The sequence below is a fragment of the Pseudopipra pipra genome, chromosome 4 (assembly GCF_036250125.1).
Source record: "Pseudopipra pipra isolate bDixPip1 chromosome 4, bDixPip1.hap1, whole genome shotgun sequence".
Classification (NCBI taxonomy): domain Eukaryota; kingdom Metazoa; phylum Chordata; class Aves; order Passeriformes; family Pipridae; genus Pseudopipra; species Pseudopipra pipra.
The window spans coordinates 30,710,587-30,722,952 of record NC_087552.1 but is presented as its reverse complement, the minus strand read 5'-3'; the positions used below and the strand labels follow the sequence as shown (position 1 = coordinate 30,722,952).

At 38.6% G+C, this 12,366-nt stretch overlaps 1 protein-coding gene across 3 annotated transcripts in view; it reads left to right on the top strand.

Annotated features, from left to right (window-relative positions):
• SH3D19 (SH3 domain containing 19) overlaps window positions 1–12,366 on the top strand; it is an 87,052-nt gene that overhangs the window by 64,117 nt on the left and 10,569 nt on the right. For all 3 annotated transcript variants that reach the window (XM_064652218.1, XM_064652219.1, XM_064652220.1), the window contains 6 exons: window positions 1,523–1,630; window positions 4,730–4,842; window positions 7,059–7,117; window positions 9,352–9,616; window positions 10,788–10,856; window positions 12,131–12,203. In XM_064652218.1, coding sequence (XP_064508288.1) covers window positions 1,523–1,630; window positions 4,730–4,842; window positions 7,059–7,117; window positions 9,352–9,616; window positions 10,788–10,856; window positions 12,131–12,203 — 687 coding nt within the window. The remainder of the gene's footprint in view (window positions 1–1,522; window positions 1,631–4,729; window positions 4,843–7,058; window positions 7,118–9,351; window positions 9,617–10,787; window positions 10,857–12,130; window positions 12,204–12,366) is intronic.

Sequence of the window (12,366 nt, the reverse complement as noted above, 5' to 3'; positions counted from 1 at the left end):
TGGCACATGGCCCCTGCTGTGTGACAGCTGCACGCTGGCAACGGGAGCGGGGGGGCAAAGGGAGGGGGCTGCCCGCAGCAGGGAGAAGCGCCCAGGAATGGGAGAGGCAGAAGAGCCTGGGGAGCTGTGGCCACCAAACTTATGTGCATCCAGGAGGGCATGAGATTGTTCATAAATAAGTACTGTTTTTCTGGATTTTCCTAAATCTTACGGAAATTCCCAGACACAGATTTGTTGTGTCTTGCTAAACCACATATGATATGCTATCCAAGATTACTTAGAAGAAATCATGAGTTAATATTGCATAATTTTAATTGGTTTTTATAAGTGTTGAAGATAAAATTTTGTTAAATACAGGGTTTTCCAAATTAGTCAGGAAGCGTGGCAGTAGTTTTGAGAAAGGGTGTACTTTTATAAAAGTCATGAAGCATTTAAAGAGATGCCCAGCATACTTGCTCTCTTAGACTCTGACACTCCATAAATAACATCTCATTGAGCTATACATCTAAAAAGGCCACCAGAGGAGATCAGACTCAGTTGTTGTGGCTAGGAATATGTGTCATGGAGAATTTATCATCCAGAGTGCTTCTCCAGTTTCTACTTCACACTTTTATGATATCCTTAAGCGTTGCCATTTTACAGCAGTTTTTGGTAATGTCAGAGAAAGAAGTAGCAGTTGTTAACAAGAGAGGAGAGGTGTAAATGTGGTATCGCTCTTTGACATGAAGGTGTACATGAGAAAGACCCATTGATTTGGTTTTTATTTATGCACAACTATTTTTACAGCTGCCTTCTACATGTGCCTATGTTCCTATGCCTATTAATAAGATACCAGTGCTGAAGTTTGTGAAGCATGGAAAACATTGCTCCTGTGTTACCAATGGAATGATTGGAAAGGCTTGTAAAGGAATGAGTGATACAGGCAGGGGCAGAGCTCAGGCACAACTCGCAGTCCTTGGTCTGAACCAGTCTCCTCCGTGTCACTAGGTTTATAACCAATAAAGTGATACAGAATCTTCAAGGGAGTTAGTTGTTCTACAGCAAAGACATTTTGTAATTGGTAATATTTAAATGTTTTGTTTTGTTTCTGTAGGCATTTTATCTGCTGCAGTGCTGATCGTTTAGCTTTGACTAGATTTTATTGATTAAAACTTATAGTGAATGTGTTCACAGCTATGTCTACATATCAGAGCAACTGCTTTGAAAACATTTCCCTAAAGCCATTCTGATTTCAGGTCCCTATTGCCAAGCAATGCAGTTTCCCTTGTTCAGTGGCTTATATAATCCCAGAAGGTATCTGGAGCATGTCTGTGTTAAGTCAGCTATGAATGCAGATGTACAAAGACGACATGTTATGTACAAATTGCTGAGTACACTAGTTGCATCAGCCTAATTTATTTATTTTTTTATTACTATCTTGGGTGTGAAGTGTAAATATCCTTAATGATGGAAGCAATACTTGGTGAGATAGGTGTTCAGCAAATAAATACTAAATATGTCGGGGGTTTTTTTCCCCTTTTAGATCCATTTCAGTTCCTCGCCAAAAGTGAAACTGCAAAGGAACAGCCGGCTCAATCAGCTTTAGCTCGGAAACCCACTGTGATCCGAATCCCAGCTAAACCCGGGAAACGTAAGTTCTTCTCCCAAATTGTCTGAGAAATCTATTAGAAAATAATTTCACCTGGAACTCAATGTTTATTAATTGATTTGCTATTTACTAGCTGTATTAGCTGCCAGAGGAATCCCGTGGTACAGTTTGACAAGACAGAGCAGCCAACCTAAAGGCTGTGGTGGGAGGGAGAAATAGATGAGAATCATGTTCCACTCTCCATGCCTCCCAGCTACCTCATCTGGCTCCCTCCATTGCACTGACTCTGATGTCTCAAACCTTATGGGGCTAATGCATGTCAAAGGGGAAAGAGTGTGTGTGAGGCGGATCTAAACACTGGCAGGGAAGAGCGGGAGACCCTTCCCGCAGAGGCGAGCTTGTTTTGTCAGCTAAACCTTATCACGGAGCTGATTGGCCAAATTGATTTTGGCTCTGACCTCAGCTGATGTTATTTTAATTCTGCTCCCAAGCTTCCTGGGAGCCACAAGATCTTTGTGTTGATCTTTGTACATTGGAGTATATGCTTGTTTCTGTTTAGCCTAATGTTTTATCTTCGGAGCTTAGGGAGAAATGTCAGAAGATAACTCTTAAAACTCATATTTGAAAATCGTGGTTTGCTACACTGAGTATGTGTAGAGTCAGCTTGTAGCAACAATATGTCCAGCTGGCTTTTCTCCTGAGACTTTCTCTCATTATTTCCCAAGTTTCCATCTCCCCCTGTCACCAACGCAGTGCTAAAATACTACATTTTGTTGTCCCCTGCATATGTGAGAAGTGCAGTGGTAATGATTAAAAATGCGGAAAGACTGAAGATAAAGCTGTGAGGAAAAGTCTTTCTGTTAATATCTGATTGTAAATAAAAGGGTTTTTTCAGTTAGAAGAACATGTTTGTGAACTACTGTGAAGAACCCCTGACATAGTTCTTCTCCATAAAGAAATTGTAATTTCCATTATAAAAAAAAACAAAACCAAACAAACTGCTACCAACCACCTGACAATTTTTTTCGTTTTCTTTTCTTTTTTTTTGTCTGAGACAATTCTCTTTTGAGCTTGTAAATAACTGGTCCCTTGCTGCTCTCTAGTGGTAATTTAGCTTTCCATAGAAGACTGCCCGTCATCCTGTACTTAGCTACAAATGTCAGGAGGGTGTGAAGGACTGCTTTATGGGAGTCTGTGGCTGGAAGATTAATGGGATATGGAGGAACAGAAGCAGATTCCAAGAAAGCAGAGTAGTTTTTTGTCAGATAGGACCTGCTGCAGAAATATAAGCTGTTAAAAGTTAAAAAATGGGAAAAGTACAACTGGATCAAGGTATAACATGGATATAGTAGGATTTACATTGTAAAAGGGCCACATAATCTCAGTACAGGGGGTCTTTCACCGTATTGAGGGAGAGAAATTCTGTCAGGAACCAGCACAAACCAAAAAGAAAAACTCCAATAAACAAACAAACAAAAAAACATCAAAAACCCCCCTAATCATCAACAACAACAACAAAGCCACCCATCCAGCACTACCAAAAAGGAGATAGAGTTGGATGCTTAGGAATTTGAACTCCAGTAAAGTATTCAATTAGCATTAGCATTTTTGTTGAGATGTGATTAGAAAGGAAGCATTAAACTTCCACTTCAGTTATTACACTTAGAAATCACTGAAAAGAACACCTGCCATCTACTTGTTCAGGTTTTTTATCTTCCTTTAGTTCCTTTAATTTTGTCTTATGAAGAGTAAGGGAGAGAAAATCAGGCCGTCTGTGTATATAGCAAGATTTGAAGTGGATAAATAAATGTCTCGTGCTTTTTATATGTCAGTAAGATGTGATAAGAGAAGGTTTCTTTTGCAATTACTGTCAGGTATTGTTTTTTATTTTTCATCCATCACACTAACTTAGAAGAGTGATGAATTTTCTAACTTTTTTCCCCCATGCTTGGTCACTGCCAACACAGTAACTATGATCTGCTTCTAAGAATCAGGGATTTATCCTTGAACTGATGAATTTTTAAATATCACAGCAGTGGTTTACATCATAGTAATGCAACAGAGGTCTTAAAAATAAACAGCACTTCTCCTTCCTATGTATTGTTTCTTTGTGGAGAGTATTTTTCATGGAATGACCAACTGAAAGTTTTCTTTTGGACAGCATCTCTCTTCTTTGTTGTCATCACTCTATAAATGTCCAGACTGTCTACACATATTTTTACTTAACTCCAAGTCCAGCAGGAATTCAGAAGAGCTTAAGTGTCTGAAATTCATTCTGTTAAATGAATTTTCTTGATATACAAACACATTGTAAAATAGATTACAAGGTTCCAATATATAAAGATGAAATGTTTGGTAAATATGCTGGCAAAACTTGCCCAAGTGCTTCCCAGGTTTCAGTGGCAGAGACATTCAAAGCAAATGTCATATAATTACCAGAGTTTTATATTCTTTATTGAGACCAAGGACATCATCACTCTTTCCTAGTAAGAGCTTACTGTTTCCTCTTCCATGTCCTAAATTTGCTTAACTCCTTAAAGACTGTCCAGGAGCTTCTGTCTCTGTTTTCTGTCACCCTGAATTTTGTAGCAGGCAACGCTTTATTTTCTTGCCTTTACCTTTCTGGAGATTCTTCCATCCAAGTCTCCTGATCTTTCAGGGTTACTTGAAATAACCCTCAGCTGTTTTCCAGCCTGAAGGATATTCCAGGAGCTGACAGCTGAAAAAAAAAGTGAGCCGGTTTAGAAATGTGGCTGAGAGATGGTGATGGTGTTTCAGGGGTATCCAGTAATGAGTCTGACATTCCCAGGGGTAGAAACTCTTCTACTCATCTAATATTATATCAATGAGTTTTGCAGCTGAAACCCTGAAACTCTAGAATAACTTGCTGGTGTCCTGAGAGTAAAGTGAAGATCTGTTATGCAGGGTGAGAAGTACTCCTGAATTCAGCCTCAGAGTTGCAATGTTTGCTTCATGTCCCTTTTCTCTTCGCTAGTCTTTAAGTGGTTCTTCCCACTGGCTGCTCTGGCTTTGAGGAAGGAAGTTGCATTCACAGAAAAATGCCCCATTTTGTCTATTGTTGGTCCATGTAAAGAAGCTATTAATTTGAATTTCATTTGGGAACTTTTGGTCTTTTTGCAGCTTTAAACGACATCCCCCATAGCCCTCCACCACTTCCTGCTGAAAAGCCTATTGGGAACACATCCGATATCACAGTGAGAAAACCCAACAGTGGTGACCTAGTGAAAAAAGGGGTAAGTTAGAACTGTTTTCCTGTATTACAGCTTTGTGTGTTGTGGTTAACAGATCTCTTGTGACTCTCAAACATTTGTAAAGTTATTTGAAGGACCAAAAGATGAAAAGGACTACTCAAAAATCTAAGGCTTTTTTTCTTTTTATTATGTTCTTTAATTTAATTAGGTAATTTAGACTGCTGTCAGTTCTGAAAAGCACTAGGTGATTTTACTAAACTTTGATCACATCTATCTTCAATTTTCTGTATTTATCATCTGGAATCAGGATATTCTACAACTTAATTTCAAAAGCACTGCAAAGTGGTTCAAAATCCATTGGGATTTACATAGTGAAATGTTGTCAAAGTCCTTTAGAAATCTTTTTTTTTTTTTGCCTTCATACACACAATACCTCTTAATGTCTGTGCTAATTTCTGGGCAGAGGAAACTTTTCTGTAGAAGAATGAAGCTTGCTTTTTTTAAGCTCTTTTAGTTGTTTCTATTCAGTTGAACCACCTATTTTGGAAAGTGAGGCTCTGCTCCTCACTCCTGAGCACCTACACAGTAATGGTGGACATTGTAGCTGCATATCCTGTATGCCATTTGACACAGATTTACAAAAATGAATTAAAATAAACTAGAAAATGACAGTAAAATTTTCTAATACTGAGTTTTGTGATGGCAAGAATGTCAGAGAATCGTGTGGAAACCACAGGCAGTAAAAAATCAAATCAAATCAAAAGCCCTCACTAGCTGGACAGCTGCCAACAAATGCCTTTGTACCTACCTCTGCCATTAAGGTAAAGGGTTTTTAAATGTCACGATTGAAAAGGCTATTCAGTGAGGTCCCATCTTTTCTGGATAATGCTGAAAAAATAATTTCCGATACAAGACATTAAATAACATTTTATGCAGTGCTACTCCAAAACTCGTACAAGGTCATTCAGGTTATTGTGATGGGCATGTGTAAGCTTCAGAGGATGTTTTTAAGAAAACGATTGCATTGAATCCACTGAAACACTTAAATCTTATCTGTGGAAAGATAAGAACTGTGCTCCTAAAACTAGTATTGTTTGTCGGTGGAGGTGATCAAACGGCAACAGTAAAAATCGTTGACCATAGGTAGCAGTTGGCACAGATTTCTTCCGTTTCTGAAAAGGAAAATTTTTGGTATGAGGATAACATGTTCATCTGAAAGTGGCAGGTTGTTTTCTTTCTAATCAGGATTGTTTAATCAGGACAATAATTTGGGGACTCGGTCAAGGGTCAAATTTTGTCACAAAATACATCTAAGTATTTTCTAGGTGGGAAAAGTCACAGAAGTTGTTTATGAGTTTCAAGCACATTCAAGCACCGAATTAAGTAAACAAGACTGTTCAGACGTATTTCAAACTACTGGTTCAGAAAGGATCCTTTTGAACCCAGATTCAGCACTCTGATTTACCACACTGTGCCAGAAGCAACTGTGCTTGTTCAGTGAAGCTGGCAGAATTTTCTGGCACTGGGATGAAAACGAACAGCAGGAGGCAGTAAGGATGTTCACTTGTTAGTCCATCGCTGTGGTCCAAGCCCTTCAGACATGGCACATGTCCCCCCTCTCCTGACTGCTGTAGGGTAGTAATCCCTGGCAGGGCCAGCATGGACACCTGGAAGGAGTGATGCCTTAATTTGCCAAAGCAAGATTCACTGGGGTTTATCTGTTAGATCTTTAGGAAACATATTTAGATGCCTTTTTTAATGGGAGCTAATGTTATCTCCAAGAGACACTATCCTGTGTGGGTTGCACTGATGTCATGTTTTCTGCTTTAAGACTGCTCAAAGTGTCTTAAAGACTGCTCAAAGTCTCTTTCATGTGTCAAAGTTAAATAAAAATTGATAATATGAAATCCTATGGGCAGTGTAGTGGTAAATTTGTATGACTCCTCTATTTCACTCTTAAGCCCTTACTGCCATGCAGTAGGAAAAGAGGGCTGGATCATACTTAATGCACAATTTAATCTGTGTTTCAGGTAGTAAACCAGATCATATACATCTCCCTCTATGTCCAACAACACCTTAGAAGGCTAGAACACACCATAATACTTATTGCTTTACTCCCAGACCTCCAGAAACTTGTTTTTCATGTCTGTGGGATATAATTTAATATAAGAAATATATAATTTCACCAAGATCTGTTATGAGTTGTTTTTTTTTCCTTAGGCTTAAAGAAATATCTTTTTTCTTTTGAATCATTTTAGGAGTTGAATCATTCAGAACAGGGTGGAGTGCCTCAACAAGAACCTGTACTACCCCCGAGGTAAGTGCAGTTCCTCAGAGACTCACTTAAAATTTTCTGAATGTGTTTCTGAATTAATTTATCTAGTTAGTCTCAAAGTAGACACTACCAATTTTTAGTTATAACTCTATAGTCTTGGCTAGGTAGTATGCTTACTAATAAACAGGCAGGACCAAATTGCTAACTGATTGATACTTGTTTGTACATTAGTGGTATGAGCAGGGGGATTATAGGACAGCTGTTTGACTTTTCAGCTAATATACAGTGGATGCTGACAGTCATTCCTTTCTACATCTTTAACCTTTTCACCCACAGCACTTGCACTTGTGGCAGGGTTTGAGTGGCGAAGGAATGGAGGTGGCAGATGCTGCCACTCTGGAAATGGCAGATGCTGGGCCAGCAGCTTCCCAGAAGCACTGACTAGTTTGTGCAGTTCAATTCAGACCTAAAACACCTGTGAAGGTGCAGGATCAGTGGTAACCTTGGGGTTTTTTTATTCTTCTGAACCAACAAGAAAAAAGGTCTGCAGAGGCAAAACTTGCTGGACCCACCTTAAATTCATGTCCACTCAATGCCAGAGACAGAGGGGAGGGAGATACAGCATTGGCTAGCCAGCCCACTGTGGCTATCTCAGCATTTGCATTCTGAATCTGTGGGTTTAAACACAACAGTTTACTCTGATGTATCAGGACAAGAGAATCTTTCTGTTATTGAACTGAGTCTGTCATTCATGATAAGTATTCATTAACGTGAAAGAATGTGGTTGTACGCACAAGAGAACACCTTATGGTGTTACTTCCCTTATGGTGTAACCTTATGGTGTTACATTCAGTTTAGCATAACAACATTCCTGATTATTATGAGGGTCTCTGGAACTGCAATAAACTTTTTGTCCTTTCACTCTTCTGCTCAAATGGATTTTTTAATTTTTTTTTTTTAAGTAAGCAGTAATAATTTACTGAATTGTTTTTTAGAGTCTTCTTGTTTAGTTGAGTTGCCTTACAAATGTATGGGTTGATTCGCTTACAGATTCAGTGCAGTCTAACTTGGAATTTCCCTTTTTGTCAATATTAAAAATGTTCAGTTTAGGATGAGGCCAAGAAAGGGGAGAGGTGGAAGTTGAACAGAAGTGGAATTTTTTTTGAAATTTAAAAATTAATCCATACTCAACTAGTAATAGAGAACTCTTATAAGGAGCATTAGTAGAGCAATAATATCTTCTCAGGTGGTGGATGACACTGACAAAATGTGTTAGAATGATACTTCAAAGATCCACTAATGCACATTTGTTGGGGTTGATAATTTTTGCAGACCTTGCTGAGTTACTTTATATGAAAAAAAGAGAAACAGTTATAGCAGAAACTTGCAATAACTGGCTGAAGATTTTCCCATAACAATCAAATAATACTGTTTTTTTTGGAATAGTGGTAGTGCCAGGGTTCTTAATAACAGAATGACTAAATTTTATGTACATAATTCTTGTTTATAGCAGAGGTGATTTTTAATTAGCAATTTATTGATTTGGCCACACTCTTTGATTCTAAAAATCATGAGTCATGTGTACTGTATAAGCAGCTTTGTTTAATCAATGCTTAGTAAGGGGGTTTTTTTACATTTTTAATTAAAAAAAAAAATATTACTGTCACTTGCTAGTCTCTGATTTTGGGTTCTAAACTACTGGTACATTAATGAGAATGTGGTACCTCCAGATGTCAGAGAACTTGAGTATTTTTACCAGTGTTCTTTCTATTGCATAAAAATGGTAAATTCTTCTATTGATGGCATTGTGTCCAAAGTGGTGTCATATGTCATGAGTTTCTGCAGAGGACCAAAAGTCACTTTAGGGAAGTGATAACCCAGGGAATGAGCTAGGCTGATCCTAAAGACCAGTTTTCCCAAAAGCTCTCAATAGCAGAACATCCTGCAGCAGCTTCAGACAAAGCTCTTTCTGCTAAAAGAAATCCAGCTTACATAGTGGGCTCCCATGAAAGCTGGCAGGCTGTTGATAAGCAAAAGTGGTGAGCAGACTTGGAAATGCGTAGTCAAAGGATCTGTCTAAGGTCATGGTCATACAGTCCCAGTAGCTGAAGAGTTCATGCGTTCCTGGAAAGCTTCAGATGCTACATACTCTGCAGCCCAGGTTGTCATGAATCATGTTTCCTCGCTGCATACTCTCTAGATAGGGCAGTGGTGGAGGATGAGGTGGCAGGCTTATTAATATGCATATTTTCTCTGATGGTTTGCACAATTTTTAGGCCTGTGGATGGAAAAATTATACCAGCTCGACCTCCCCCACCTAAAGGTGCTCCTGGAAGGCCACCTCCACCAAAACTCTCCACAACCAAAGCCTCCTCCCAAAAGGATGCTCTTTCACGATCTAGTTCTGACATCGCTTCTGATAAAAAAACCAGCAAGTTCAGATTGGGACCCAAGAGAACAAAAAGTGCTCTCTTTAAAAATCCGGATCCAGCATTACCTCCTAGACCTAAGCCGGGTCATCCTCTCTACAATAAATACATGGTGAGAGCTGAGATATTCTATCTGAGACCGTTGTTTTTATAAAAGAGTGCTGGTTAAAATAGTAGTGAAAAAGATAGTAAAGTAGGTTACTATGCTGTGTCATTCAAAGTGCATGTATCAGCATAATCTTCTTTAGAAAATACCAATAGATAAATAGCAATAAGTCCTGTAAGGTAATACTGGAGAAAGCAATATATAAGTGCCAAGTATAGATATATGTGGTGTATTTTTGTGCATATATACAATTTATATATATATCTTGTAATGCATAGCTTTTGGGTTTTGGGAGTTCTTATATAGTCATCAGTTCTGAATTCTCTTACAGCACATAAAATGATGCTAAATAATTGCATTTGTATGTTGGGTTTATCCATATATATGAAAATGCTTAAGAAAATTTGGAGGCATTAGGACTTAAAGAGTAGTTGACCTTGCTTAAAAAAGCCTGTAAAGAGTGAGAAATGTAACATTGCTAATCTTACATTTTCATCCTATTGATACCATCCCTTTTCATTATAAAAATGTTTCTTTTTGGTATTATATGTGTTATTAAGGAATATTAAATACAAATAGATCAGCATTAGAGATAAAAAAAGGAGAAAGTCTTTCCTCAGGTACTTGAAACTGGTCAGTGATAGAGCTGGTGTAACTGCTTGAACCAGTGCTGTTGTCAAAAAAAGAAGCCACACAGCCATGAACATGAACAACATCAATATTCCGCATAAAGTGGAAACTTCCTGTTGCCTTCTTTTTGATCTTTCACTTAGATTTCTATATTTTTTATTTCAGTAGAAGATCACTAGTAATTCTCTGCCCCCAAATACTACTGTCAAGGAAATTGTCCTCCCAGGTTGTTTTTTGAGTGCCCTCCATGACAAATGATTACACTTCTACATCAGATGTCTTTCTGAATATCTTGTACCATATGGTATGAGACCAGGTGGGTGTCTAAGACACTTTTAAAGTGGATGACACCACCTGGGTTTCTCAAAGTGGCAGTTCATTTCACTAGTGGTCTATCTGAGTGCCTTCCAAAGGACCCTGTCCTTTTCCACTGGACTCCTAAATTAGGTATTAGGTGGTCTGAATAGTTCCATTTTCACTCGCAGTGGGAATTTGAGGTGCTTAGAAGTGAAAAAAATTTTTACATTTGTCTCTGTTTCTGTTCTAGCTACCTGTGCCTCATGGAGTTGCCAAGGAAGATTGTCTTCCCAGGAACACAGGAGAACCGTCCTGTAAGGTAAGGCACTTTTTTCTGCTGGTAAATATTTAATGAGCAAGACTCCTGTTGCCTTAAAGTATTGAATGCTTTAGTCTTTAAAGGTTACACTGAGAAATGTTATACTGATCTATTAAATCCTTGTGATTCTTTAATCCAAACAAAACTACTGCCAAAACAAAACCCAATAATGGCAATTTGCCTTATAGCACAGGAACATGCTGCTTATGGAGCAGAGCAACAGTAATTACTTGGAGTGCCGTAAGGGAGAGGAAACTGGTAAAGTTCCTGTGTCTCATAGGAAAATAATCACTCCCTTGGCTGAGTATCTGAGAAGTGAGCAAAAGATAAGCAAGTAGTTTTATGAAGTGCTGTACATGATATATCAGTGAATTGGCTTTGACGTACAGACTTGAAAGTATTTTCCTCTCTCTGCTTCTACAGATCCTTACTTGGTTTTAGGGCGTGCTGCATTAATATTAAACAGCTAGTGTAAATTATAGCCAGGAGCAGCCTTTTTGACTATTATCAGAAACCTACATGGCTGAAGTAGATTTCTATGCAATCTCTTGTTATCTGTTGTAATTCATATTACTCTGCCCTTATCTTTGTCCACATTGGGCTTTTTTTGTTGGGATTTTTGCGCACAACGAATTACTTCGAATGTAATTCACACTCTGTGATTATCATCAGTGCAGTCGAAAAATTCCTAGTGGGTGGGATAGAGAAGAAGACTCAGCATTTTGAATATACTTTCCCTGTGTAAAGATCCCACAACAAAATTGTCAGCTCCCCTCAGTGTTACCTTCATGTAAGGTGGCTTCCTTGCCCCTCTAAAATGCTTGTTAGTCAGCAGATGTGCTGCCCCTACTGAGTGTGGCAGGGAGAGTTGGGTTGGGTCTTCACTCAAGCAAGAAAGAGTGACTGGTGGCACAAAGTACCAAGCACCAGTGCAAAATTTGGCCACAGCCCTTGCAATGAGTGTTGCTATCAGTGCTCCAGATTTCTGAACCACAGAGATAGCTGAGGCTTTGTCTGTATTGGGAAAGTTACATACCTTCCCTTTCTTTTACTGGCTCTAAAGTAGACTTTGGTGAAATGTATTCTGGTTTACACAGGCAAAAGGCATACAGAATTCAGACCCATAGCTGTGTGACCAATAACCCTTGCCTCCAAAGGTGTTTCTCTAATACCAGGACAAAATTGTGTCCAGAGTCAGAACATTACTTTTGGAGTACATACTGTTAGTGTGTTCCATGATTATGAACTGCTTGGATTTATTTTGTTTGTTTCAGGATTCAAACCACCCTCCAAAAGTTTCTGACACAAGTGCACCTCATGCTGTAGTCCTGCATGATTTTCCTGCAGGTAAGTAAATGTGAATATTCTAGAAGCTTGTTTTATTTCAAGACTTTCAAATGAGAATTTTCTTAGGAATTAGAGCTTAAACATGGTGTGGAAGCTCAGTCTACAGCATCTGCCTATAGAGTTGTTCAAATCAATGAATTTAGCTGTAGATGGGCCAAATCTT